This window comes from Lichenostomus cassidix, chromosome 4A (assembly GCF_008360975.1).
Source record: "Lichenostomus cassidix isolate B80296 chromosome 4A, HeHo_3.0, whole genome shotgun sequence".
Taxonomy (NCBI): Eukaryota; Metazoa; Chordata; class Aves; order Passeriformes; family Meliphagidae; genus Lichenostomus; species Lichenostomus cassidix.
Window position 1 is genome coordinate 765,727 of NC_139485.1, and position 23,205 is coordinate 788,931.

The window sequence follows — 23,205 nt, forward strand, 5'->3', positions numbered from 1 at the left end:
ATCCCAAACCAGTCTGATTTCATGATTCTATGGAATAGTGCAGGGGTTTGAACTGGACACAAAATGAGGAGTTTTCTTTAAAAGTGCAATTCTTTTTTCCTGGTGTCTCCAGCTTGTCTCATGGGGGAAATGAAGGGGAAAATTGCATGGGAGCCGTGCAGGAGGCCCGTGAGCCTGGCTGGAGCTGGCTCAGCACTTGTGTGCAGCTCGCTCATCCCGTGGGCAGAGCCGGGCTGTGTCTGAGAGGGAACAGGGAGGAATGGCCACGCTGCTGCTTGGAGCCAGAGGCTGCGCAGGGAAAGAAAATTCGCTCTGGAAAGGGAGAGAAATTCCCTTCTTTCCTCTGGGTCTCAATGGGACCTCGGGAAAGGGGCTGGGAGTAGCACAGCTGGGATGGGGTTGGACTAAATAGCCTTTAAAGGTCCTTCCGACCCAAACCATCTGTTACTCCACAATGGATGAGCTGAGCCTCCTGCCTGCAGCAGCACCGGGTCTCCTCTGCTCGCTCACAGAGCCCCAGCATTAATGTTTTCCTGAGGGTTTAAGGAGCATCTCGCAGCTCCAAGAATCCTTCTTACTGTAGGAAAGAGGTTTCTGTTTTGTTTCCCTCTTTTTACAGGCTGAATTCCTGCTTGGGGGGAGCGGTGGCTGGTGAGATGCCCTGGGGCAGAGCGAGGGGCGCTGCCAGGGTCACACCCCGCTGCCTCTCTTTGTGTGCTTTATTTACAATATCCCAAAGAATGATTTCCTGGTGCTGTGACGTGGATTTCAGCGTGGATTTCCTCTCCCCACTGTGAACTTGGGCCAGGCTGGGGACTTGAAAGTAAAACGAGATCTTGTCTGGGAGGGGATGGAAACTTGGAGATAGAGATGAGCTGGTTTATAAACAACAAATGGGTGAAAAAAAGAGCCTTTGGCCCCAGGATTTATTTAGAGACAAAGGCTCGGGACCGTGAACGCCCTGGGTTGGGCCATCTCTGTGCTGAGGTAAAAGCAGCTCCTCGGCACTGGAGATAAGAGGGTCCTTTGGCAGCGGCTGCAGGAAGCACTTTGTATCTGGATTGAATCCACACGGCGAAGCCATGGGAAATCAGGTCAATGTGGAGACATTATTAGTGCTGCAGTCACCTCTCACCTCCCAGTCTGGGTTAGAGCAGGAGCGAATCATAGAATCCTGGAATGGGTTGGGTTGGAAGGACCTTAAAGCCCATCCAGTTCCACCGCTGCCATGTGCAGGGACACCTTCCACTGTCCCAGGGTGCTCCAAGCCTTGTCTGACCCAGCCTTGGACACTGCCAGGGATCCAGGGGCAGCCACAGCTTCTCTGGGCAACCTGTGCTAGGGCCTGCCCACCCTCACAGGGAATTTCTTCCCAATCTGACCCTGTCCTTCTTCAGTTTAAGGCCGTTAAGGAAGAGCCACAAAGTTTCAGAGTCATCTCTGTAGGGATGTGCTACCTGGGGAGCTGGTGCTCTCAGGTTTGGGGGATTCTGTTATTTTCTCCTGTGGCTCTCCCCAGCCTGAGGGAGGTGCTGGCAGAGGAGGCACCGGGAGCATGTGGGATGATCTGCCCTGCCTTTGGCATGGGAGAGCCAAACTGCTCCTCACTGGGGGATGGGTTTGATTCCTGCACCGACGGTTGGCCCCACTACTCTTCCCCCAAAGCTCCTGTTCCCTGGGCACATGAGGCTCATCTGGATCTGCCCTCAGCTGCAGGGAGGGATCCAGCTGGGATCCATGGGAAGAACACAGCCATGGTGTGTTACCCCCTCCTGGGTGCTGAGGGTGTCTCTGGACACACAGACCTCCTGGTGTAAGGCCATGACAGGCTCCAGGTCTGCCTGGCATGTATGTGCCATCAGAATTCCCCCCAGGAGGGATTGGGAAGCCCTACCAAGACAGTAGCAGCCTCCTAAATATTCATTTACTGGTGGGTCTTGGAGCATCTTACAAAGCCTGATGTCCACCAGGGTCTTGTAAAGTGGGGAAACTGAGGCACAGAGGCTTCACGTGTGAGCAGTGTCATTGCCAGCACTGTCTGCTCTCTCATCCCAGGCAGCTGTGGTGAGCAGGTCACAGCTGTCACATCAAATCCCCTAAATTAAGGACTCCCCATCCCTGTCACCCTCAGGACTGTTCTGCTGAAAAAACATCTGCAATGTCTGTTGTGTCTCTGCCACCACTGTCCTTCTCCATGAAGGACCTGGGGCATAGGGGGGTTTCCACTCCTGTGTGACTTTAAAAACAGCCCAAACAAACTGGATTTTGGGAAGGGTGTAGCTGGATCAGCTGTGTCCTTTGTGTGTGGGGATGCAAGGTTAGTTTAGTGACCATTGACTTCACTTTCTAGTAGGAGCTACAGTGAACCTGTCAGCAATACTCACACTAAAATAGTGAGTTGTAATTTTTATTAAACAATTTTAATAATAAAAAGCTGTATGAGAAACCTTTAATACTTTGCTCCACTTCTGCATCAGATTTTGTTCCCTGGGTTGGAGAAAAGTGTTGTGTCCTCATCCAGGTCTTTCCACACTTTGTTCTTTCTTCCCTGGAGCATGTCCTGGGACAGGCAGTGTTGGGACAGGTGCCTTGGGTAGTTTTGTGGAGGCTGGGTTTTCCTGCTGCAAGGTTCTCCTGCTGGTGGCCAATCCCCTTGCTCAGGTGGGAGCATGGCCCTGGCCAGGCCGAGGGTGTCCAGCCCTTCTCCTGGAAGCAGCAGGACAGGGAGCACAATGGAAGAGGCAGAGGGGCCTCAGGGGGCTGAGGCTGCTCAGGATAACCTGTGCCAGTTCCTCACCGTGAGGAATTCCAGGCTTGGCTCTCCCCAGACAGGGTGAGGCTGCTCTTTGCCCTGATGCTGCTGGAGTTCTCCTTCTCCCATCCATCCACCCGCGAGCCCTCTCCAGGAAGGCAGGGTGGCCCATTGCCCGCTGGCTCCGAGCCCAGCTCTCCCCACTCACGCACACGGAGCTGCTTTCCCTGCTTCCTCCGTGGCAAACACAACCTCCTGCCGCCTCCATCGGGCCATGTCCACTTTAAACTCCCTTTCAAAGGAAATCTTGGAACCACCTGCTGTTTCCTGTTGCCCTGGCTTGGCTGGTTTAGCCCTGTGCTCCCATGGCCGCTGCCTGAGGAGGGATAAACTCGGTGCTCCCTGGGGGTGTTTGAGACCTGAGATGTCAAGAGCTCTATTGTGAGTTATCAAGGTGGTTGGGACAGCAGGAGGTGGGATGAGAGGTGGAGGGAAAGGGATGGCTTTAGAGTGGAGGTGTTTGTAGTGTTTTGTTTGCTTTGGGCAAGAGCCCAATGTGCTCCAGGGCCAAGTGCTGCAGAGCCAAGGCTCAGCTCAGCTCCCCACATCCCTCCATGGGGACTGGGAAAATGGGACCCTGCAGCACTACCATGGGGGGATCAGCCCTGTCACCCCTTTGGAGGCTGCAGGAGGACGCTCTGGGTGCTCTCTGGCTTTGGATGAGCTTTTGGAGGTGGTGGGGGAATCTTCCTTTGCATTTGGGGCTGGTCCAGGTGTTTGTACAATTTTATCAACCTCCCTGGATTGTGAGCCTGCAGGAGATGGGGCTGGACAGTGGGAATGTCCAGCATGTGGGGGTGTGGGCGCAGCCCCCAGCCCTTGTCAAGGATGTGGAGGGCAGGGAGTCAGGCCTGGAAAGCTGTGGGGGGAATGGCAGAAGTAAGGAGCAGCCTTTGCTCAGCAAGAGCCCAGTGTAGAGCCTGGGGTCTGGCTGTGCCCTGGGCCAGGGTTGGCAATTCTCAGCTCAAAGAGGAGGAGCAGTGGGAGCCCCTGGAAGCTGGTGGGTGCAGGGGAGCAGAAGCAGGGCCAGGCTCAGGTCCTGGGGGGGTCTCTGGAAGAGCTGTCCCACGGGAGATGAAGGCACCGGGCTGAGAAGCAGGGACACATTCCCTTGGGACTGCCCCAGGTGTGCATGGGGGCTGCAGCTGTGGAGCCCTTGGAGGTGCTGTGGGTGCACGATGAGCAGGAGCCTTTGCTGGGCTCTGTCCTGGGTGCAAAGGGGCCACACCTGTGCTGGAGTACAGGCTTTATTCCATCCTTCTGGGAGCCCCATTCTTGTGGGAGCTCACATTGCTGCTCTGTCTGTAAATCCCCAGTCTGAGTAGGATACAGAGAGTACAGGGGATAGCTAGAAAAGGGGGCTGTGCCCACCCCAGTGTTCGTAGGCTGAGCCAGCTGCGCCCCACTCTGCCCTACCCGAACCCACCTTTGACCCCAGGGTTGGTTTGGTCCCTCCAAGGTCCTGCTGTGACCACTGGGCTCACCCGGAGCTGGAATCCTGCAGGGATTGCGAGGGCTGGAGGTGTGAGGAAGCACTGGTCCATGAGGGCTGAGTGGGACAAAATCCCCATGGGAAGATTTGCTTGGTCAGCAGCTGTGCTGAGTTCCTGGTCCTGTGTAGCCTGGCTCAGTCACCACGTGCCCCAGTGCCACGTGCCAGGTGTGGTGACGGGACTGGCGACTCCTCTGGTGTCACGGTCCTGCCCTTTGCCCTCCCTGGAACCAGCGCTGGCCTTGTCCAAGGATTCTGATCCACCCAAACTGAAACTCCTTCCTTCCCTTCCAGAGGCTGACACTGGACCTGCCCCATCCCTGCAGGCTCTGCCCCAGAGGTGCCAGTCCTGTGCCCCAGGGGTGCTTCCAGCCCTGGGTCCCTGCCCCCCACAGCCCTCCCCAAGGTGGGGTCAGACTCATGGTGGTCCACCCTGCCAAGGGGACACTTTGTCTTGCAGTGGCAGATGTGGCCCTAATGCCTCTCCTGCTGCAGGGAGCTGTTGGGAGGTGATGTGTCACCAGGGCTGGGATGTCCCCACTCGTGCATGTCCCCTGTAGGTCCTCGGAGATGCTTCCTGGCTTCCTCCCACTTGGGGGGTGGCACTGAGCACAGCAAGTCCCTGCGGCAGTCACCCTTGTGCCCTTCTTGGCTCATCCCTCACCGCAAGGGAAGGACCCTGTGCCACCCCCAGGCCATCCGTCGCTGTCCAGGGGCCACGTGGGACAGGTGGGAGCGGAGGGGGTGTCACAGGTCGAGCCGGAAGGCCCCAAAATAACTGGCTGCTGCATCATTGTAGTCGACGGCCAAGGAGGAGACGGAGACAAAGAGCTCATCGCCGGCCTTGAGCTCGAAGAGTCCCCCCTGGTAGAGCGCGTGGAGCCCGTAGTCAGCCTCAGGCGCCCAGCACTTGGTGCCCACCCCCTTGAGCAGCAGCACGGGCTGGCTGTGTGCCGGCTGCCACTGGATGCACTGCACGAGCTGCGGGCCCGAGTCGCGGGCGCTGGCGCCGCGGTAGCGGAAGTAGATCTGCGAGTACACGTAGTACTTGCCCGGCTGTTCCACCCGCAGCCGCCCGGCCCGGTACGTCATGTTCTGCACGTGGGAGTGGAGGCTGCTGTGCCCCCAGTGCGTGATGGCGTGGCGGCACGACTGGGAGAGATTCCCGAAGCGCTGGGAGCTTCCTGCGGGAAGGAGAGTCACTGAGGGGAGTGACCTGGCGGGGTCAGGTGAAGGGGAGGGGGTGGCTCTGACTCTTTCCCAGCCGTCCAGCTTGGAGGGGTGGAGAAGGGGGTCTTGGAGTGAACAGGAGACACCTCTCCCCATCGGCCACCCAATGCCTCCTCCATCCTGGTCCCCTGCCCTTTGGGGGAGGCCCCTCCCTTGTTCCCACCTCAGAGATCCACCAGTGTCCAGAGGGGTTCCCAGACTCACCATCCTGAGCCAGGCTCTGTGGGCGAAGGGTGAGATGTGCCGAGGGCTTCCCAGCTGCTTTGGGAGGAAGCTGCCCCTCCGAGGTGTTGAAGTAGCTCCGCCAGGCCTCTGCAGGAAAGGGACAGATGCTGTAAGGACAGAGTCTGGGGACATCTGGCCCTGTGCCATTAGAGCTGGGAAATGCCCCACTGACCCACCAGAGAGAAAGGTTATTGAAGTGGAAATGTCTCGTCAATCATCAACTAACACATCTGTGCTGCACCATGGCCCTAATTTCCTGGACTCCGGACAAATGGACATGGCTGTCCCCCCAGCCTGTTCCCAGAATGTGTGCCTGTCATTGCCAGTGGGACAATCCCGGCACTCCCCTCTCCTGCCCCAGCTCACAGCACCAGAATTTGCCCCAGGAGTGACTGGCCTTCCCACTGGCCTCCCGTGGATCACAGCTCCCATGGATCAGGTTCTGGCTGCAGCCCTGGAGCTGGGCCAGGAGGGACTCACCCTTCACTGCACTCCTGCGGATGATGTTCTCCGTCACCTGTGCCACAGAGAAGAGAAAGCTCCCTGGTTAAAGGTGACATGGGAGTTCCCCATGCCCCAGCTCCTCCTCCAAGCCTCCATCGCCATCTCTGTTGTGCTGTCTCTGGGCCCCACCAGCTCCTCACTGTGGAGGATCTGAGTCCCACTCCCACCTTAAACCATCCTGGCCATTCCCCCCTCCCACCGCTCTGGTGAGGTGGATGGGAAAACTCAGGCAGGGGGACAACCAGGAGCTCTGCCACCCTCCTCTGGTCCCGGGCTCACCGTGGCCACATAGGCTTTAATGGTGCTGGCCAGCTTGAGGCAGCCCTGGCTGCTGCTCAGCTCCTCCAGGCTGGAGCCTTCAGGCTGCTGATTGAGCATCTGCAAACACCGCAGCTCCTCTGCACTGCTTGGAGCCTGGGATTTCAGCTGGCATGGAAAGAAAGCAGGATGTCAAACTGGGACAGATGGAGGGAGCAGCTGGGATGGCAGTGGGGTGTGGGCATGGGGCAGCTGCCTTCAGCCCAGCTCCTCCGGCATCAGGGGTGCTCAGAGAATGACCTTGACCTGCCCTGATCCTGGAGCTGGTGATGGGACAGGCGGCACCACTGGGATCCAAACCCTGCTGTGTCTCCTGTGTGGGATGGAGGGGGCAGTAGGAGGCTTGGATGGATCCAAGTTGAGTCAAAAATCTGTTTTTTGTGAATTGAACAGGTCAAATCTCATCCAGTCCACCCGTGGTCCCTGGGAGATCATCCCAGTGCTTCGGGAAGCACGCCAGCCCTTCATGAAGTTCCAGCACCAAGTGGGAGGAAGAGGAGGAGGCTGGACTCAAGGACACTTACAAAACCACATAGCACCAAGAAAAGAACCCAAAATTCCCATTATCCATCTCCTTTACCTTTTCCTCCCTATCCCGGGGGTATGAGGCTCCTCCAGCTGCAGGAGGTGCTCACTGCTCTGGGGCAGGAGCTGTTTGGCTCCATGGTGCCAGGAGGCAGGAGCTGCTGTTGGAGGCTGGACGTGCCCAGGCAGCCAGGGCCACTCTCCTGCTGCTTCCTGAGCTGAGCTGGGATTGCAAAACACACTCTGGCACAGCTCAGCCCTTCCAGCTGCTGAGCCCAGACCCCAAACTGTGCTGGGGCAGCCCAGGCAGAGCTCGGGCACTTTCCTGTGCTGGGAAGTCCTCCCTCCTTGGGCCTGACCCAGGGCTGTCCTGGGGCTGTCCAGATCCACTCCAGCTGTGTTGTGGCCGTGGTGATCTTTACCCCTGACCATAGAGTCACACTACACCGTGCTGCTGTCCAGAGAAACAAAGACACAGATGGGATGGCTGTCCTGAAATCGGTGTGCCAGGAGCTGGGAATGAACACACTGGCATCTTGGCCACCCTACTTCTATCACCTGGGTGGTTCCCAGGTCCCAGGACAGACCCAGGAGTCCTTGGGTGGCCACGTGGTCACCTGGGGCTTGGCCACCTCCAGCACGCCATGTGTCTCCCCCATCCTGGTTGCCCCGAGCCCCTTCAGCCTCCTGCCCACCACAGCTGTGGGTACCTGCTGCCTCCAGCAGGATATGCTCACGTTTGGGATCTATATCCTATCTACATGTGGATATACCTCTGCATCGACAGATTGATACAGACTGGGGTCAGGATAGCCTATCAGCAGAATATTGGGATCAATACAGCCTCTGTATCAACAGAATGTTGGGATCAATACAATACAGCCTCTAGATCTGCAGGACGGCTGTGTGAGGTCAGACTGAAGGGATTTGGGTTTATTTCGGCACTCCTGGGCCCCTGACCGGAGCTGCCCCTCGCCATTCCCCACTGGGGGAGGGCTGGGAGGCTGTTCCCGCACACACCTGCCCGCCCAGGTGGGTGTGCCGAGTGCTGCCGAGGCAGCGAATCCCCCCGGGATGGGGCTGTTCCCATGGAATGCCCGCGGCAGCTGCGTGTCCGGGCAGGGCCGCCCGTGCAGCTCCTCCGGGCTGCCTGCGGCGTGTGCCGCCCGCGGAACCGGGGCCAGCCCGGCACGGGAAGATGCTGGAGAGGCTCCAGAAAAACCACCGAGCTGCTGCAGGGCTGGAGCCGCTCTGCTCTGGAGCCAGGCTGGGAGAGCTGGGGGTGTGCAGCTGGAGAAGTTCCAGGGAGATTTCAGAGCCCCTGCCAGGGCCTAAAGGATCTCCAGGAGAACTGACTCCCTATTCCCAGCACAGATCACTGGATCCCAGCACATTGGATGCAGGATCCAATGACTGGCCGCTGAAATTAGCCCACATCCTTCGCTACAGTGGTTTTCTCCTCCCTCCATCTCTTGCCTGGGGCTGTGTCTCCCCATTCCCCTCCTCTCTCCGCCTTTCATGTAAATCTCTCACAGCGGGACCTCATGTGACCCAGGGGTGGAAACAAAGCCCAAAGGAGGGCTGGAGCCCACTCCAAAGGGTGCTCCGCTTCATCCAGACAGGCTGTTTATTCCTCCTGCATCCGTGGGCAGGGCTCTTTTCCCCCCGTCTCTGGTGTGATTTGTGGAATGTCTGGCACTGCAGGACCCTTTTTTTGCTGCACCCTCATGGATAAAGGTGGCATCCATGGAGCTGCCGCCAGCCCCGAATTTCTCTCTGCCCATGGATCTCCTGCTCGCCGTTTCCCTCCGTGGGGTTGCTGTGGGTCGGAATCAGCGGTTGAGGGGAGGGGCTGGGGAGGCTGCTGAAAGGATCAGACCCGTCACGGCCAAGTTTGGGAGTGGCTGTGTGAGTGTGAGTGACCCCATGGGAGGTGGGAATGGCGGGATCCCAGCACAGTTGGTGGGATTGCACTGGAGCAAGCGAGGAGCTCTGGAATCGGGGTGTCCTGATAGTGGAGAGTCTCAGCATCTCCCAGAGGGGGTGAGGAGGATTTAGGGATCCTGGAGTGTGTGTGGGGGGGAGATAGGAATTGGGTAAGGGACAAATGAAGTGGGAACCAGGGGTCAGTGGGGCCTGGAGTCCAGGGAAGTCCCCCTGCTTCCCCATCCGGGGCTGGAGACTCCGATGGGATCCCAGGGCAGAGCCCCCCTCTCCCAGTGCAAGCCCTCAGCTCCAGGCGAGCCCAGGACAAAGGCGCCGTCTCTCCACATCTGGACGTGCGTCAGTGTCCATCCCTCTGCCCCCGCCTCCACAGCTGGATCTGCAGCTCCGGGCGGAGCTCGGGAATTTCCACCCCCACCCCACATCTAGATCTGTGGCTCCCTGGGGAGCTGGGGACAGTGTCCACCCCCCAGTCCACATCTGGATCCGCGGCGAGGCAGCGCCAGTCGCTGCCGTGCCCGGCGGGCAGAGGCGCGGGGTGGGGAGCCGGCAGAGCCCCGCGGCCGGTCCCGGGACAAAGCTCACCTTGGAGATGGCCATGGTGAAGTAGACGAAGAGGCCGGTGGTGGAGGCGATCTGCAGGGCCAGGATGGCCATGACGGCCACGCTGCCCCACAGCGGCCCGCACCGCCGCCGCCGCTGCCCCCGCGCCGCACCGGGGCCGCCGTCCGGACCGGCGCCGGGACAGGCACCGGCACCGGCATCGCCATCGGGAGCCTTGGCCAGCATAGGCGTCTCGGAGCCGCCGCTGTCGGAGCGCAGGTACTGGCCGGCGCCGGGGGGGTGCGGGGCCATGGCCGGCCCGGCCCGTCCCGGTTCCCCTGCCCCGGGCCGAGCGCGGGAGGGACCGGCGGGGCGGGCGGAGGGTGGGACGGTGGGTGGGGCGGTGGGGGTGGCCAGGGGCCGAGGGGGCGGAGCGTCCTCAGCCACCGAGGGGACCGCGGGGACACGGCTGCGATGGTGGCCCCGGGGCTGTGGCTCGGGAGGCAGCGGGACCGCGGGGACGAGGCGCGGCCGCAGGTGTCCTGTCGCCTGTGGGACAGCGGGAACGGTGCGTGTCCGCAGGGAGCCCCAGAGTGACACTTCACGGGGACATAGTGACAGGACAAATGGGAATGGCGTCACTCTGCCAGAGGGCAGGGGGAGATGGGATATTGGGAACAGATTCTTCCCTGTGAGGAAGGAGAGGCCCTGGCACAGGGTGCCCAGAGAAGCTGTGGCTGCCCCTGGATCCCTGGAAGTGTCCAAGGCCGGGTTGGATAGGGCTTGGAGCAACCTGGGATACTGGAAGATGTTCCTGCCCGTGGTTTGGGTGAGGTGGGATGAGCTTTAAGTTGCTTCCCACTCAACCCATTCCAGGATTTATAACTGTGCTTCATGCCACCCTCACAGGGCAGTGTGGGTGCTGGTGGGGTGACCCCAGGCGAGAAGCCCCCTGTGCTGCCTGGGCTGAGAACAGAAGGTCTCAGGGCTGGAGGGACATGACCTGAGCTGGGTTTTGGTGATGAGCCACATGTCAGCTCTGGCCACCACAAAAGGCTCTGAGAGGTGAAGCTTTACAGGAAAGAGGGCAAGAGCTGCTGAGCATCTCCTGGAGGCTTTGCTGTGCCCACCCTGCCCATTCTCTGATGAGCCCTATGCTCCTGCAGGCCCCTATCCTGCTGCTGGGTCACGTCTCCATTATTCCACAATGGAAATGTGGAGCAGTTTGGAAAGCAGACAGAAAGGTGGGAAAACCTGGCATTTCCTGGCACTGCCGTGGTGGCTCCGTGTTCAGGTGAGCCTGTGGCTCCTGGTGCTGTTACCTGTGCAACAAAAGTGAGACCCTGAGGAACCACAGGAGCACTCAGGTCCCTGCAGGACCATTGCTTCCTGTCCTGCTGGGCTGTGGGAAGGGTGGGTGGCCTCAGCCTAGACCCCAATCAAATCAGCAGTGCCCACACCCACCACGGAGTTGGCTGCCACATGGGCCATCCCCTCCTCAGCCCAGTGTCCCCAGAGCAACACCACAGCCATGGATACACATGGGGACGTTGTCACCAAGATGTGGCCATGAAGCCAGAGCTCCTCTGAACCCCCAGGGCTGACCCCCACCATGTGGGTCCCCACAGTGCTGCCCTCCTCGGTGAGACCTAAAGCCCTGCTAGGTTGTGATCCTTGACAGGCTTAACCCTGTGTGTGATACCTCAGGAATGACCTCGGTTCAGGATTTGGCCCTTAAGCCCGGACTTTCTGGGATGACTCAAAGGCAAAGAGCAGGTCCAGTTCCTCTTTTCCCGATTTCTTTCTGGGGCTGGGATGAAGCAGCATCTTCCTCTCAGGTCCCCAGTCATCTTGGGTTGGGGTGGGGAAATGGGAATTGTCCCTTCCTTCAGCTGCTGGGCAGGAGATGTAAGGAAAATCTTTCCAGCATCCTTCCAGCTTCCTTTTCTCTCAGGAATGGTGTTGGTGTCCATGTGGCACTGCTGGGCTCTGCACCCTGTTTGAAGGGGGGTTGCCCACTCTCCCATGTGTCCAGGGGGAAAATGAAGCAGCGTGAGACTATTTGGGGATCCCTCCCCAGCAGATGAGGATATGGCCCTTGTTGGGGGCTGTTCTGGCTGAGTGTTGGTTCCCTGCCCACCCCCAAATGCAGTCACCACTAGTGATGGCAGCGGGTGGCCCTGATGTCCAAGCTGATGGTGTGTGGGGCACACAGAGCATGGCAAAGGCTCCAGCAGCTCCTGCCTTTCCTTCTGCCCAAGCTGGAGCCCATGGGGTCACCATGCACCATGAGTGGCTCTGGTCCCACTTGTTTCTCCTTTCCCCATCACTCCAGGCTCTGGTTGTGGCAGCAGCTGGTGGCCCTGGCTCTGCAGGGCCCTATGACCTGCTTTCATGACCTCCCAAATGTGGGAAAGGGGCTAATTAGTCAACTTGTGTTGCTGTTGTAAAAGCCTTTGGCCAGGCTCTACAAATACCTTTGGGTCACAGATCTGATCACTTGCTGACCCAGTTTCTCCAGTGGGCTGTGATGGGTGATGGCAGAGGATGGACAGGAGGCTGGTGGCTTCCTTGGCATCCTCTAGGGAGCAAAAGGTTTTTCATCTTACTCTTCAAGCACAAAGGCAGCGCTGCTGCAGTTTGGGGGCTACACCCCCTGTTCCCCAAGCCCTGCTGAGCTGCACTGGAGGGAGAACGAGGGACTTGCTGTGGTCAAGAGGCAGACTGGGATTCTGGAGGGCTGAGAACTGATTTATTACCAGCCAAAGCCTCTCAGCTCATGCTGCTCGCTGGCCTCAGTGCCCACTCTCATTGCTCCCTGCTCTGCTCTTCCGCCAGGAAGGAGCTGCTGGACTCCTTGGGAAACCTTGCTGCTCCCACCTCCCTGCTGCATCCGTCTGGATGCTCCCGAGAGCAGGGGATCTCCCACCCCAAGTGTCTTCGAAGGCTGTGAGTGTTTTCCCTGTCTCTCTGCCATCTCAGTGTGCCCAGAGCCCGGCGTGGCTCTGTTGTAGCACCATCCCTGCCCTGGCACAGAGCTGTTTCCCTAGGCGAGATGCCTTTCTTGGAGTTTGGGAAGGGCACAGAGCTGGGAGGGAGGTGACTCATTATGTCTACAAAGATGCCATGACATGCCAACCCTCCTGATTGTTCTCATGAAAAAGGCTCAGGACCTGCAGAGCCAGGTGAGGAGGGAAGAGCTGGAAAAGACACATCTGGGGAACAAGCAGTTGTTAGCCTGGTCTAGTGGAAGGTGTCCCTGCCCATGGCAGGGGGGTGGAACAGGATGAGCTTTAAGATCCCCTCCAACCCAAACTATTCCATAATTCTATGATTTGCCATTTGGGACACGGATGTTTCTGTTGAAGGAACCTGGGACCAGTCATCTGCATGCTGCTCCACTGGATGGGGCAGGGGCACAGCTGAGCTCTGCCCAGGAACAACTAGAACCCGGGAGCTTGGGGCTGCTCTCTTGGAGAGAGAAGGTTTGTCTGTGAGTTAGGGCAGCACCAGAACTGGAACTGTGCAGAGAAAATTGGGTGGGAGCCAGGGGAAAAGAAAAAAAGCCTTAACCCTGGCTGAAAAGTTGTTTTTCACTTTTGATGTTTCCTGGTGTGTGCACTGGGAGAGCCGGGTTAGGCACAGGCTGGAAATCTGTTTCCTCAGTGCCCTGTGGTGCAGAGCAAGTGCAGGGGAACAGAAGAGAGAGAGGGGCTTGTTGGGGGCTCCCTGTGCTGTCAATTAGGTTCTGGGATGGAGGAAATCCAGCAGGAGATGCCGACATGGACATGGAGCTGTGGCTGGGATTTCCCAGCCTGTCCCTTGGATTCGCTTCAGTTTGCTTCAGGCAGGATGGTGGAATGTGCAATTTTTGTTGTTTTCCATGTTTTATGGGATGTCTGTGGGTTGGCCAAAGCAGACCCGCTGAGCTGGGTCAGTGCAGGATGCTCCTCCCCGGGGAGGTCCCCGAGCCGGGTGTCAGCTCTTGCGGCTGCTCCTTTAAGCCAAGCCCAGCCCGGCGCTGGCTCCGGCAGCTGATGGCTCCGAACATGTGTTGGCCACACCGTCCTCCCTCAGGAAACAGCAGCCCCTGGGACGTGAAGTCATCGCGTGCAGCTCAGGAGCTGCTGTAACCTCCCTGGAATGTGCCCTCACATGTTTGTCTTTCGATTGGAACTCGTCAGTTCCTGTGCTGTGGTGTTTTGGGGAAAAAACCTCTTCCCCATCACCCCGTACTTCCAATGGGAAGGTCAGTGCATTGAGCCAAGGCAAGGGATCAGCTCAACTTCCTGACCTGTGGAGCACCCACTGGAAGCTCTGTGCTGGGCTCAGCCCTGCCCTGGCCGTGGGGACCTCCCTCTCCAGGTGCCAGGGACCAGCCCTGTTCCCATATCCAGCTATGTTCCCATATCCAGCCCTGTTCCCATATCCAGCCCTATTCCACAGTCCAGCACAGCCAAGGGGTTCACTGAGCCTTGGCCATCTGCCCTTCTGTGCTTCATTTTCCCCCTGTCTCAGCTCTCAGAGGGCCTTGATCCTGCCTTGTTCCCTAGAACCAGAATCCCAGCATGGTTTGGGTTGGAAGGGATCTGAAAGCTCATCCAGTGCCACCCCCTGCCATGGGCAGGGACATCTTCCACTATCCCAGCCTACTCCAAGCCCTGTCCAGCCTGGCCTTGGACACTTCCAGGGATCCAGGGGCAGCCACAGCTTCTCTGGGCACTCTGTGCCAGGACCTCACCACCCTCACAGCCAGGAATTCCTTCCCAATATCCCATCTATAGCTGACCTCTGGCAGTGGGAAGCCATTCCCCCTTGTTCTGTCATTCTACACCCTTGCCCCCAGTCCCTCTCCAGCTCTCCTGGAGCTCCTTTAGGCCCTGGAAGGGGCTCTGAGGTCTCCCTGGATCCTTCTCTTCTCCAGGCTGGACACCCCCAACTCTCCCAGCCTGGCTCCAGAGCAGAGCATTCCATGGTTCCTGTCCTGCAGTGCACAAACCACAGCCCCAGTCACCCCTTTAAATAGAGACTTTGTCCATCAGCCTCATCCTTACCCCCAAACTCACCTATGTCAGCCTCAAACTGCCCAGTTTGGCCCAGTGCTGTGCAGGGACCTCCAGCCAGGCTTCCCAGTGGTCCCCAGTCCCTGTCCCTGTCCTCTGCACACACAGATGGACAGAGGCTGTGGGAGAGCAGAGACCCTCTGCCTGTTCCCAGGAATCTGGAGCCTAGTGGAGGCTGGGAAGGGGGCTGGTTTCAGCGAAACCATTCTTGGGGCTGACTCAGAGCCTCCTGCCACAGGTTACCTGCTGGCTCAGCACTTTTACAGCCCCCTCCCCCTCCCCAGAACTCTGTGGCTCTGTGTGAGGATGCTGAGCTCCATTTACTGCTCCCAGAGCTGAGAGAGGCCCCTTCCCCTGCTTGGGGAGTTCCTCAAGCCAGTGTGTGCTCCCTGCCTGCTTCTGTCTTAGCAGAAGCCAAACCATGAGCACAGATTTGGGGTGAATTTGCACATTTTGAGTTGATGCCCACCTGGCTTTAGAGGGACAGCAGTTTTTTGGGCTCTCAGCCTTAGGGTGCCCCACTGTGTGCTCACTACAGGGCTGTAAGGGAGGAATCAGCATCCAGCCTCTTCCCTGTAAGCCAGGGGGTTCACTACAGGGCTGTAAGGGAGGAATCAGCATCCAGCCTCTTCCCTGTAAGCCAGGGGGTTCACTACAGGGCTGTAAGGGAGGAATCAGCATCCAGCCTCTTCCCTGTAAGCCAGGGGGTTCACTACAGGGCTGTAAGGGAGGAATCAGCATCCAGCCTCTTTCCTGTAAGCCCTGGGAGCACCCCAAGCCCTTCCCTGGGTCCCTCCTGCCTGGGGGCTGGAGCCAGGGTTTGCTTGTTCCTGTTATCACAGAGCAGGTGGGACATTCCCTGCCTGGTGGCATCAGAGTTGCTCCAGCCTCACACATGGAGGCTGGAGGGATGGGTGGTCATCCTACATGGCACAGGACATTAGGTTGGATGGGCACTAGCTGGTCCTCACAGCCCTTCCTGACCTCAGCTGGGGGTGGCACCTAGAGATTGGGAGCCAAGGGGTAGGAAGAGAAGGAAAGGAGGAGCAGGGTGGCTCCATGGGGATCCAGGGCTGCTCCCTGCGCTGGTGGTGGGAGTTTGCCAGTGAAAGAATGGATGGAGGAGCCCCATAAAACCCTGGACCCGTGAGCTTTTCCAGGAGGGATGAGGAGTCCTAACGACCCAGCAGCACCCTCTGGAACATCCCAAGGCAAGACAGCGGCTCCTGAGACATCCATACCCCAACCAGGAGCATCCCCAGGCTCCATCAATGGAATTACAGGCAACTTTCTGCTGCAGCTCCTTCCCTGGGCTGGGCTCCCTGGTCCCAGCGCCTCTGCTGGCTCCTTGCACAGTTGATCTCCTCGCTCCCTCTAGTGGGATTGGGATGGCTGCGTGGGCTCCTGCCTGGGCACACCAGTGTCGCTGTTCCTCCTCTTGATGTCCCCCTGGAGATCCTCCCCCGGACCCGCTGTGTCTGGTCCCAGCTCCAGCCCTGCTCCCCTTGCTGCTCCCGTGGTAGGAGCAGAGCATCCTCCACGAGACATCCCAAAAGCTTTGGGGGATGCTTTTTCAGGGGTGGTGGCCCACCCTGCCCCCAGCGCTGCTGTCCCCGAGGTTTGTGCACACACAGGTGCCGGGAGGTGTGAATTCCTGAGAGCAGCTGCTTCCAACATCCCGTTTGCAGCTGTAGCCACGGCAGGTGTGTGGCCACCTCTCACTTGCCCTCGGACCCCCAATGCCACTGCTTTCACCCACATCACTGATCCGGGCACAGCATCTCCCCTCTGAGGGGCTCCAAGCTGCCAAACCGCCGCCTCCCTGGGGATGGCCCTTCTCCGGAGGGACCAAGGGGACCCAGAGGTGATGGGTATTGAGTTTATTATGGGTATCTGAAGTTTATTAGAGGCCAGGAATAGATCATGTTGGGGATATATGAACCTGCTTTCTCCTGCATGGGAGACCAGTTTGGCTTGGCTGATCTATATCTAATCTATTTCCATCTATTTATCTATATATCTAATCTATATCTAATAATCTTTACATCTTGAGGGTTGGTTTTGCAGCCCCTAAAAGAACCAAATAGGTGGGGTATTTTTGCTGCCATGAAGCATCTGTTTGTGCCCCCTGCACCTCCCAAGCTGCCCAGGTGATGGAAACAACCTGGGGAAGGAGAAAAACATTGTCCCTGCCCTGCCTGGAACATTCTGTGATGAATCTCCTGCAGGAGATATGGGATATCTGTGTCCCAGCCACGTCCCATCCTTCCCCCAGCTCTGCTTGGAGTTGGAAGGGCTGCTCCGGGAAATTACTAAATCCCCAGTTTCTGTGGCTGTGGTGGGATCCTGGGAACAGGGAACGGGCTGAGGCCATTCTCCGGTGCTCCTGAGCTGGGATTTGGGGGTTTTACACCGTGGCAGGTAGAGGAGGGACAGGAGGAGAAGGCAGCGCCTTGGGGGGGGTCTGTGTGTTGGTTTTGGATGTCCTGGAAATGGAAGAGGGAGGGTAGAGGGTGGAGGAAGAGAGGAGGAGAAGAAAACAGAGGAGGAGGAGGAGAAGAAAACAGGGGAGGAGGAGAGGAAGGGAGGGGAGAGGAGGGAGAGGGAAAGGAGGGGAGTGGAGGGGAAGGGAAAGGAAGGAAGGAAGGAAAGAAGAGGGGAAGAGGAGAGGAGAAGGGCGGGGAGGAGAAGAGAACAAGAGGAGGAGGAGGAGGAGAAGAGAGAAGGGGAAGAAAGGAGGTGAGGAGAAGGGAAGAAGGGGAGTGGAGGAAGGGAAAGGAGAGAAAAGAGGGAAGGAGAGGGGAGGAGAGGGGAAGAGAAGAGGAGGAGAAGACGGAGGGGAGGAACCGCCTAGTCGCACCCCAGCGAAGCTGCCGGAGCCTCGTGGCGGAGCTGTCGCCGCGCCGGCCCCGCAGATGTTCCCCGTCCCCCTCCTCCTCCTCCTCGTCGCCCCCGGCAGCGCGGCAGCCCCGGGGGTCACAGGCGAGTGTCAGCCCGGGGGCGGGGGGTGTCCGGGAGCCCCGCGGGTCAGTCCCGTCCCGGCTGTGCCCCTGGGTGTCCCCGGCGCGGTCTGGGGAGCTCTGGCTGAGTTGGGCCGAGTTGGGCCGCGGGCCGAAGGGGACAGAGGGCGGGACGCCCCCGCCGCATGGAGCCGCTCCGGGCTTAGGGAGCTTTTCCTGGCACCTGATTTAACACGCGAGGGAGACTCCAGGCTCGGGCACGCCTTAATTTTGGAGAAAAGCTTTTAGGGGAAGGTCGGGAAGGGACTTGCGGCTTTTCTCGGATCTCCGCGCCTGTTCCTGGCAGGGACCCGGGGGTGTGGGGGGTGTGTGTGCCCGGGGGTTCCCGCAGCTCCATCTGTGCTCCGGCAAAGCACCAGGGAGCGTTTCCATGTCTCTGCTTCAAGATTTGGCGCTGTTGGCGGATGAGAAGCTCCGCACGGCCCCGGCCAGCTCGGCTTCACCCTCAGAGCGTGGGCAGGAGGTGAGGGGGGATTCAGCCCCTCTGCCCCTCTCAGGTGAGACCCACCTGCGGAACTGCCCCAGCCCTGGGCTCAGCACAGGAAGGACCTGGAGCTGCTGGAGAGGAGTTCACAGAGATGCTCCGAGGGCTGGAGCCCCTCTGCTCTGGAGCCAGGCTGGGAGAGCTGCGGGTGTTCAGCCTGGAGAAGAGGAGGATCCAGGGAGAGCTCAGAGCCTCTGCCAGGCCTAAAGGGGATCCAGGAGAGCTGGAGAGGGACTTCTGACAAGGGTGTAGAATGACAGAACAAGGGGGAGTGCCTTCCGACTGCCAGAGGGAAGGGTTAGATGGGATATTGGGAGAAGTTGTTCCCTGTGAGGGTGGGGAGGCCCTGGCAGAGGTTGCCCAGAGGAGCTGTGGCTGCCCTTGGATCCCTGGAAGTGTCCAAGGCAAGGTTGGACAGGGCTTGGAGCAGCTTGGCCTAGTGGAAGGTGTCCCTGCCCATGGCAGGGGGTGGGACTGGGTGATCTTTAAGGTCCCTTCCAACCCAAACCCTTCCGTGATTCATGATTCTATAAATAATTCCCTCCTCAGCTCTGCTGTTTGTGAGGTGCTGCAGGAACGGCTCCTGCAGCACCTCCCAGGTGGATGAAGTGGGATCCCTGCAGCTGTGGGGTGACTCCTGATTTCTCTTCCAGCCCGCACGCTTGCTCCCTGCTACTCCGCTGACCTGCGCCCGGCCTCGGGGAGCCTGGTGTCAGCTGTGGGCTGCACCGTGCTGCTGATGGCCCCTCCGCTGCAGGGGAGCAGGGCAGTGTTCTGGGAATACAGAGCTGGCACAGAGGAGGGAGTCATCCTCAGCTATGCCTCCGATCCCTCCCCCCGCAGTATCATGTCCCGACCCTACGAGAACCGCACGATGTTCAATGAGTCGGACCTGTCGCTGCAGGTGGTGCTGCAGCGCGGGGACAGCCGCTTCTACCGCCTCAGGTCCCAGGAGGAGGCCACGGACTGGTTCCATCTGCGCGTTGTTGGTGAGTGGTGCTGTGGCCAGCCTCCCTCCGTGGCTGGGAGCCGGGATTACTGCGGCCTAGGATCCACGGAGCTGCGGGTTTGAGTGCTGACGGTGCCTCTGCCTCTCCCAGAACCGCTGTCCGAGCCAAAAATTGTGGGCAAATCCTGGGTGAAGGCAGGAGGCAACACCAAACTGGTTTGCAATGTGCTGAAAGGGAAGGCAGACTTCTACTGGTGGAAGAAAAATGGAGAGCTGCTCCTGGAAAGTGAGCGCATCCTGTTTGTGAGGAACAGCACGCTCCGCATCCTGCGGGCATCGATAAGTGACAGTGGGTACTACACGTGTGTGGTGAGCAATGCCGTGAGCCAGAACGAGACCTCCTTCCTGCTCCATGTCCACCGTGAGTGCATTCCTTCCCCGTGCCCAGGGAAAGAACCGGGGGAGACAGCCAGACAGCCCCAAAAAGGGATTGTCTGTCCCTGCCTGTGCTGAGCAGGCAGGTTTTGCTGGTGGGGTGTGGGTGGAAGGTTAAATTTGCTCTGGTGCAGAGCATCTGGGTTCTCCCCTTTGCAGACTCAGAAAACGTGGTCCTGCCCGTGGTCCTAGGCTGTGTCCTCATCGGCTCACTCGCAGGTGGGTGCTGGGATGGAGAAGATGGGTGCTGGGATGACTCTTTGCCCTGGTGGGTGCCATGGAGGGTGCTGTGGCCACAAGAGGGTCCCATATGGCACATCCCTGCCAGGACCTGGCTTGCCCACCCTGGCATCCCATGGGCAGGGCTGGGCTTTATCACAGCTGCTGTTTCCAGCAGGGTGTCTCCAGTCCAAGGAAGTCCTTCATGCCTCCATTGTCCTTGGTTTTCCCTTGTCTCGCTCTTCCCAGACATGAGTGGGAAAGCCATAAAAACCCCTCATGCATGTCCAGGACATGCAGGAGATGATATTTGACTGTTCTGATCTGGGTCAGCCCCCACAAAATCCAGGGAATGTCACACATCCCTTCTAGGGTGACAGCACTGAGCCCCTGCTGTGCTCTGAGGCTTTTCTGTCCTCAGAAGGGAAAGGTGCCTCCAGTCATGCTTTTCCTCCTTTTTTGGAGCTGGAGAGTGTGTTTTCTGGCCCATCCCACCCCATCCCTAATCTCTGCCAAAGCGAGGATTTGAATTCTCAGACTGCCAACTGCAGAAGAAACCAAGACCCACCCACGCCAGGACCTGGATGTGGTGGTTTGGATGGAGTGGGAGGTTCTCCCTAGGGGTTGTAGGTGTGTTTTTGTATTGCACAAAGATTTCAGGTTTTTCCTGTGAGAACCCTCTGGGCGCTGGGGAGGTGCTGGAAAAGCTGCTGGCCATGCTCCTGCTTGTGTCATTCCGTTTCACTTCCCTTATCCCTGGGGACACAGGTCACACATGGCCAGAGCTGGTGGCTGATCCCCTCCCCAGCTGTTGGGGTGGGACCTGTGGGACAGTATGGGGTGAGCAGGGGGGGTCTCCCCCAGACCCCAAATCACAGTCCTGTATGAAGAAGGGGCTGAGGGGCTCCTGGATTGAGGTTTCCCGGGTGGAAAAGGCATCTCCAGGGCATTTAATGGAGAGGATTATGATGATGATGGTGGTGGTGGTGATGATGATGATGATGATGGGGCTCTGAGCAGCTTGGTGTAGTGGAAGGTGTTCTTGCCCGTGGCAGGGGGTTGGAACTGGATGGGCTTTAAAGATCCCTCCAACCCAAGTGATTCTGGAATTCTCTGATGACGCTGCTTTGTCCCCAGGTGTCCTCGTGTGGTGGCAGAGAAGGCGGGACTCGTGAAACAACTGTTGGTAAGATGCCTCCAGCCCTGTCTTGGGGTGGCCCTGCTACTCCAGCCAGTTTGCTCTCTACAAGCCCAAATTTATCCTTGGCTGTCTGAGTAAGCTGGAGAAGTGGGAGAGCTCAGGGTGCTATCCCAGCCTCTCTGGTAAGAGGCTGTTCTCCCACTCCAGAGGCTCAAAGGATTTGCTGTCCCCTCTGTTTAATCCCCAGTGGGATTTACTGTGGAAATATTCTTGCTTACCCCACCCAGAGCCTCACACTCATGGTTGTTTTAGCTCTGGATAATGGGTGGGCTTTTGAATGCTCCAGAGATTGCTGGGAAGCGAGTGATTCTCAAGATTTTCTCAGAAATTGCTCACTCTGTGCGAGCACAAACGCACTTGGGCTGTTCACTGGAGCTTCCTGGAGGGTAAGGACAAGGATGTTCATCCCTAAGGTTAGAAAACCTATCCCATGTGGTGGTGGGTTGCAAACAAAAGAGCTCTCAGGTTTCTTGTGCACATGCCAGGGAACTCTCCCCAGAGATAAATTGGCCAAGGTAACTCCTGCAATTTGGAGTGGAGCAGAAGTCCACTTCTGGTGCTGCCACTGCCAGCATGGGACACGCTGAGCTGGCTGAGGCCACAGAGGGGTCCAAGTACCCAGGATGTGGCTCGGATGGAGACCTCTCTTCTCCTTGCATGTAGAACTGGATCAGCCCTGATGTTGCCCTTCCCTGATGATGGATGCTGTTGGGAATGCCATGTGTCCCATCCCATCCCAGCCTCTCCTCTGAAGTGTTCAAGCTGCCAGAACCTGCAAATATTTTTTTGGGAAACACTGGTTTGGACTATTTTTATGTTGTCCTGCTCTTCCTGTCACGCATTGCTGGGGAGAGGGATGTACCTGCTCCATCCCTCTGTCCTCTTGGCTTCCTCCAGAGGCCTGGATGGGCTGATGGCTCTGGAAAAAGCCTCTACCCCTGCTGGGCAAATCCACAGTCCTGGGGCTGCTGGGAGGTGCCACGGTGCCAGCCCTACCTCCCTGGGGCCTCCTGGTGTCCTGCTATGTCAGGGGTTTGCCAGGGGGGCTAGGAGGCTGAGGCTGTGGGCATCCTACTCCATGTGACCCTCAGAGGGAGCAGAGAGGGCAGGATTTTGCTGTGTGTGCATCCAGGAGGGGACTGGAAGCAGTGGAAGGTGGCAGAAAATGGGGGTGCAGCAGAGGAATTCAAATTTTGAAAGCAAATCCCAAAGAAATCCCTGCAGCTGGCTGATGTAGGGGTGCTTCTGAGCTCATCTCCTCCAGCCTTGGGCTCTGCAGGATCTGGGGACAGCCCTGGGGACATCCCATCCTTTTCCCAGCATGAGTGCTGGTGCCAGCTTGTACTTCCCGTTTGCTGCTCCTGCGGGTGATGGCAGCCTTGGCCTGGTTGGCTGGCCAGGGCAGCCCTATCCTTGTCCCCTCCTGTCCCTTCCATCTCTGTGCTGCTTCCACAGGAGCAGCTGGGCTTTGCTGTGAAGGGGATGTTACTCCTTTGGCTGAGCCTGGAGGCACAGCAGGCATCTTCAGCCTGGAGAGAACTGGATGCTCTCCCGGGGTGCTGAACCCCACTGTTGGTCACCATGGGACATTTGCAACCCTTTTAATCTGATGGGGGAAATGCCAGGTCCAGAGCTCTCCCTGATCCCATCTCCAGCACCTCTGGAGCAGGTTGGGGACCTCTCCCTGCTCCAAGCCACTGATCCAGGCTGTGTTTCTGGGCTTTTGCCTGAAGAGCCTCAAAGGCTTTCCTGGCCAGGTGACCAGGCAGTTCCCTTTCCCTGGAGCTATCCTTTCACCTTGGAGAACAGATCTCCTGGGAGAGGCTCAAACCCCATCCTTGAGCTGTCCTACACCTCTTTGAGGGCAAACTGGAAAATTGTGGGGGAGATCACTGGGATATTCAGGGACTGTTAACAATGGGCCATCTCAGCCTGGGGTTTCATGGAACCATTAAAGGAAGCAGAGGAGTTTAGGTGGAATAAACAAGATTCCAACCCCGTTGGAAGCTGCAGGGCAGGTTGTCACGTTCTCTGTTGCACTTGAGGGTGTGAAACGTAGCCACACGTTTTACCAAAAATACTTTTCTTAGTGTTTTGGGAAGTTGTCTGTGAATTGTTCTGGAGACTTTGTGGTTTGTTTGTCTGTTGCTGCTAATAAAGAGTTTGTGTTATTCCAGAGGATATTGCTGTGATGTTTAGGGATGGGAAACACCCTCGGGGTGTCTGGAGCCTCGGGTAGCA

At 58.3% G+C, this 23,205-nt stretch overlaps 2 protein-coding genes across 5 annotated transcripts; one reads left to right on the forward strand and one right to left on the reverse strand.

Moving 5' to 3' along the window:
* Positions 1 to 4,043: 4,043 nt before the first annotated feature.
* Positions 4,044 to 9,979, reverse strand: LOC146437224 (uncharacterized). The gene is made up of 5 exons (XM_085059958.1): positions 9,636 to 9,979; positions 6,543 to 6,689; positions 6,240 to 6,276; positions 5,739 to 5,846; positions 4,044 to 5,488 (listed from the first exon to the last, which is right to left on the reverse strand). The coding sequence occupies exons 1-5, from the start codon at positions 9,903 to 9,905 to the stop codon at positions 5,052 to 5,054; spliced, it is 999 nt and encodes a 332-aa protein (XP_084916084.1). The 5' UTR covers positions 9,906 to 9,979; the 3' UTR covers positions 4,044 to 5,051.
* Positions 9,980 to 10,026: 47 nt separating this feature from the next.
* On the forward strand, positions 10,027 to 23,140 carry LOC146437225 (cell adhesion molecule CEACAM21-like). Of its 4 annotated transcripts, XM_085059960.1 has the most exons (7): positions 10,035 to 10,161; positions 12,432 to 12,542; positions 18,814 to 19,149; positions 19,261 to 19,530; positions 19,704 to 19,763; positions 20,901 to 20,949; positions 21,628 to 23,140. In XM_085059960.1, the coding sequence occupies exons 1-6, from the start codon at positions 10,068 to 10,070 to the stop codon at positions 20,936 to 20,938; spliced, it is 909 nt and encodes a 302-aa protein (XP_084916086.1). In that variant the 5' UTR covers positions 10,035 to 10,067; the 3' UTR covers positions 20,939 to 20,949; positions 21,628 to 23,140. The 4 variants fall into 4 exon arrangements, with proteins under 4 accessions (XP_084916088.1, XP_084916086.1, XP_084916089.1 ...); XM_085059962.1 differs by lacking the exon at positions 12,432 to 12,542 and having other exon boundaries at positions 10,027 to 10,161; XM_085059963.1 differs by lacking the exons at positions 10,035 to 10,161; positions 12,432 to 12,542 and adding an exon at positions 17,415 to 17,638.
* The last annotated feature ends 65 nt before the right edge of the window (positions 23,141 to 23,205 follow it).

Excerpts from the sequence above, each read along its gene's own strand:
- LOC146437224 (XM_085059958.1), bottom strand. The coding sequence starts at position 9,905 with ATGGCCCCGCACCCCCCCGGCGCCGGCCAGTACCTGCGCTCCGACAGC. Across the intron at positions 6,277-6,542 it reads TTAAAGCCTATGTGGCCACG|GTGACGGAGAACATCATCCG; the intron begins GTGAGCCCGGGA and ends TCTGTGGCACAG. Across the intron at positions 5,847-6,239 it reads CCGCAGGAGTGCAGTGAAGG|AGGCCTGGCGGAGCTACTTC; the intron begins GTGAGTCCCTCC and ends CCTTTCCTGCAG.
- LOC146437225 (XM_085059960.1), top strand. The coding sequence starts at position 10,068 with ATGGTGGCCCCGGGGCTGTGGCTCGGGAGGCAGCGGGACCGCGGGGAC. Across the intron at positions 10,162-12,431 it reads CCTGTGGGACAGCGGGAACG|GAAGGAGCTGCTGGACTCCT; the intron begins GTGCGTGTCCGC and ends CTCTTCCGCCAG. Across the intron at positions 19,150-19,260 it reads GTTCCATCTGCGCGTTGTTG|AACCGCTGTCCGAGCCAAAA; the intron begins GTGAGTGGTGCT and ends TGCCTCTCCCAG.